General features: G+C 48.3%; 1 protein-coding gene across 1 annotated transcript; it reads right to left on the bottom strand.

The window, feature by feature from the left end:
* Positions 1-248: 248 nt before the first annotated feature.
* On the bottom strand, positions 249-922 carry LOC118756868 (the record flags this gene model as incomplete). The annotated part of the gene is given in 1 exon segment (XM_036491606.1): positions 249-922. A coding segment is annotated over 1 exon segment (673 nt), but the record flags the coding sequence as incomplete, so codon positions are not given.
* Between the last annotated feature and the right edge of the window lie 3,662 nt (positions 923-4,584).

Below are 4,584 nucleotides of genomic sequence, written 5' to 3'. Positions count from 1 at the left end.
AAAAAGATCGCGGCAAGGGCCTCGCCGGCTGACGAATCTCGTAAATGCATCCAGGAAAGCTTGCGACGAGAGGTCATCGACAACCTCAATATGCACCGCCTTGGTTGCCATGCAAACAAAAATGGCTAAATATGTCTTTACCTTGGTGCGTGACCGTTTGGCGCCAACGCGCACCGTAAACGGACCGCAATAGTCGACCCCTGAAGACACAAACGCCCGTGAAGTACTGATACGTTGTCTTGGTAATGATGCCATTTGCTGCGAAAGAGTCACGCCACGGTGTCGGCGGCAGATAACACACTTCTGTCCGTAACTTCGAACGGCTTGTCTACCATTCAATATCCAATAACGCGAGCGTAGAGTTTGGAGTACCAGTTGCGGTCCACCATGAAGCGTTGTTTCATGTGCATGTCTGATTATCAGCTCGACTAGTCTACCGTGTTTAGGTAAGATTATGGGGAACCGCCTATCTTCTGGCAGATCAGCCTTACTGATGCGGCCTCCGACGCGCAGAACGCCTGTGTCATCCATGTATGGATTCAATGACTTTAGCTTGCTGGAACTAGATACGCCAGTTCCTTTTCGGATTTGGGCCAAATCAACTGCAAAGTTCTCGTGTTGCTCATTTCGAATCAGTATATTAAGAGCGTTGTCGATTTCTGTTGGGCTGACTACCAATGTACGCAAATGCCGCCGTGTTGGAAGCCAACGTAGAAGAAGTGCTGCCGTACGCACGAGTGGCAGAAGTGAACTGAAGCGCTCACTCAACGGAATCATCTGGCCATCACGTCGACGAGTAGTGAGAGCTGGCTGATGGGTTGTTGTCGCTACGAAGGAGGAAACTCTTTGTTCGCTTTGCAGAATATTGTGCTCCTCGTCGTTTAATTCAATCACAGAGAAGTTGGGTGTATGCTTATCCATAATCCATCCTGGGCCCTGCCACCACAGTGGATGATCCAGCAGCTGCGATGCCCGAATACCTCTACTGGCGCAATCTGCCGGATTCTGAGCTGATCTTACATAATGCCAACAGTTTGGTGAGGTTAACTCATGTATTTGATGCACCCGGTTCGACACAAACGGCTTTAGAGTAGTGGGCGGCTTGCGTAGCCAACACAACACAATCCGAGAATCAGACCAGAGGTAATAAGGAGTATCTGTTAATCTCAAGGAAATACGTACGTTTTCGAGGGTAACAGCGAGCAAATGTGCGGCACAAAGCTCCAGACGCGGGATCGTTGCTCCTTTAAGGGGCGCCACCTTGGTACGAGCCGTAAGCAGTGATACAGCTGAATGACCTTCCGCATCTGTGGCTCTAATATATATTACAGCTGCATACGCGAGCGTACTGGCATCGCAAAATCCTAGCAGGGTAGTAGCTCTTCCTTCAGCCATACCTAGCCATCGCGGAATCCGGATTTTGTTTATTACGTCGAGTTCGCTGTAAAAGGCTACCCAGGTGGTTTGAAGTTCATCTGGCAGTGGTTCGTCCCACGACAAGCCAGCCGCCCACAACCTTTGTATGAATATTTTTCCAGTAATAACAACTGGTGCCAGTATGCCGGTAGGGTCGAATAATTTTGCGACGGCACTTAGTACCCGTCGCTTCGTTAGGAAGCCTGAGCTCTCTTTCAGATCTACCTTGAAAAAATAGCTCATCTGCTGCTGCATCCCATCGAAGCCCAAGTACAGTTGCTGTTGGTGATTCGATGGTCATCTCTACGTTAGGAGAACGGTTGCCAATCAAGCGTGCTAATACTTCACCACTATTGGAATTCCATTTACGTAAATGGAAGTGGCCTTCAGACAATATGGAAGTCACGTTGAATGCAAGTTCAGTTGCATTTTCTTCAGTGTCACAGCTGGTAAGAAAATCGTCGACATAAAAAGACGACAAGATCGCATCGCGTGCCGCTATCGATTGTTGACTATCAGCGACCACTTTGTAGTTGTCGTATGCGCATTGGTTGAGTGCGCGGACCGCGTTGTAGGGACTGCTAGCCATACCATAAGTCACCGTTGTAAGGCGGTATATAGTGATGTCATCGGTTGGGGACTCTCTCCAAATAATGCGCTGAAAATCTCTATGCTCGGGTTTAACAAGTACCTGTCGAAACATCTTCTCAACATCGGCAGACAATGCGATGCGAAAGCGGCGAAAGCGAAATATTATGTTAAGTAGCGGATCTTGTATTGTCGTTCCTACCAGCTGAACTTAGTTCAGGGAGACGCCGGTTGTAGTTCTCGCCGAGGCATTGAACACAACGCGAAACTTCCCCAAAACTGCATGATGCGGGATATAAAAGCCCGTTTCATTATCGTTCAATGAGTATGCGCGCTCCATATGGCCTAGGTCTGCATATTCGCGCATAAAAGCAATGTATTTCTCCCGGAGTTCACTATTTGCTGCCAGTCGCCTCTCAAGAAGGTAAAACTGTCGTAATGCATGAGTATAAGAATCTCCCAAAGCCGGCGCATCAGGACGAAATGGTATGCATACAACGTAGCGTCCGTCAGGTGTGCGAGAGTGGGTGTTACAAAAAAATTCGTTCGCATTCGGCATCTCCATCATATTCTAGGGAGGGCACTTCCTCTAACTTCCAAAAACTTCGGAGCAGTTCCTCCAAGTGTATGTCCTCGTCGCATAGCTGCGTACTTAATGCGAGAGTTGGCAACGTTGAAGGTTGTGCTGCAGAAACTGGGCCAAATATGACCCACCCGAAAGCAGTGCGTTGAGCGTGCGGCTCACAAGGACCGCCAAATTTGAAGTCAGTTTCGACAACTTGACCCCATACGTCAGCACCAATTAGCACGTCGATATTACCGGGAACGCCGAATTGTGCATCCGCTAATTGTATGCTGGACAAGTGCTTCCACTGTGTCATGTCAATATACGTTGCGGGGATGACCGTAGTAATTGACGGAATGACAAGCGCAGTTATCTTCAGCGTAAAACTAGTATGGGCAGATTCTAATGTGAGCGAGACGCTACCACGAGCGCGAGCGGAAGAATGGGCACAAATTCCTTGGACAGGGATATCACATTTACGTCTACGAAGAGATAAAGAATTAGCTAACTTATCTGTAACAAAACTGACCTGCGATCCCGGGTCACAGAGCATGCGCGCCATGCGTCGAGTCGTTGGGTCACCGTATGCATAAACGCGTGCTGTCGCTAATAAAACTGTGTGATGCGCATTGGTATGGCAGGTGACCGCCGAAGCTTCTAGTCAGATGGACTGATCCTTGTTCATGGGAACCGGTTGAGTGGTTGTCGCGGTCAGCCCTCCTGCGTTCGTAGATAAAGTTTCCCGACAAAGCAATGAGTTGTGCTTCCGATTGCAATGTCGGCAAAGACCCGAAGGGCACTGCTTAGCTGAATGTCCCAATTTTAGGCAATTGAAACAAAGCCTAGCGGCTTTAAGGGCATTTACACGTTCTTCGTGGTTCATTGCAAGAAAACGGGTGCACTTTGTAGTGCGATGCGGTCCTTGACAGTATGCGCATTTTCCTTCTTCTGCAGCTGCGACGTGGGATTTTACAGTACGTTGTGAACTAGTGCGCTGTTGCCCTCGAGATGTAGCGTCGGTCCTGCTGGACCACGTGACAATGGCTGTGGAGAGGCTGTGGGCGCGTTGGCTCAAAAATGACAGTAGCTCATCTAACTTCGGAATTTCGGTAGGCGAACAACTCATGTTCCATTCACGCTGAGTGACAGTTGGAAGCTTAGAAACTATTATGGGAACAAGCATAGCATCCCACTCTACGACTGGCAGCCCCATCACCCGTAACGAACGCAGTGACTCCTGCACTGTATCGACGATGGCCAATAATGATTCTGATGAGTCCTCTGACGATGGCTTAATGTTAAGAAGACGGGACACATGTGTTTCGGCTAACTGCTTCTTATTGTCAAAGCGCTCCTTCAGAGCACTCCATAATTCGCCATAGCCGCCCGAGTATACACTTCCCACGAGTGGCACTGCATGTGAGCTAACTGCCTGTCGCAACTTCCCCAATTTGTAGGCCTCAGGATACTCGGTGTTGTGCACGAGTAATTCAAATGCGTCCTTAAATGCTAACCAGGTTTGCATCGTACCGTCGAACGTTGGAATGGCGAGTGGCTCCAACCTAAACTCACATTCATGCGAATGCTGCCTTCCGGCTTGTACGTTTGGCTTCGCACCTGTAATCGCGCGGTTGAGAATGCAACAAGTGTCGTTGTATATATCTTCCACTTCTTCCCAGAGCGTTTCATGAGCCTCAACCTCGCCCTTTTCCGCACTGGCCACCAATAGCTCATGGTTAGCCACAAATCGCGCAAAGTGGCTTGAAACCGATTTCAATTCTTGCTCTAATTGGAATTCGTCATAGGAGCCAAGTTTACTCGCTTGCACTCGTTCATATATGCGTTTAATTGCTTTTATAGCCGACGCACGCAACCTTAATTCCGCCATTACCGAAAACTTAATAACTTTAAATTTAATGCAATTTGTCCTCACAGGAGGCACCAAAATGTTCTGTACAAAGCTTAATAAAACACGTTATTTCTCAACACGATTAGAAACACTTCTATTTTATTTT

The sequence above is a fragment of the Rhagoletis pomonella genome, unplaced genomic scaffold, assembly GCF_013731165.1.
Source record: "Rhagoletis pomonella isolate Grant_MI unplaced genomic scaffold, Rhpom_1.0 Rhpom_scaffold_12640, whole genome shotgun sequence".
NCBI classification, from domain to species: domain Eukaryota; kingdom Metazoa; phylum Arthropoda; class Insecta; order Diptera; family Tephritidae; genus Rhagoletis; species Rhagoletis pomonella.
Note: the sequence above shows the minus strand (reverse complement) of the source record. Positions and strands in the feature narration are given on the sequence as shown.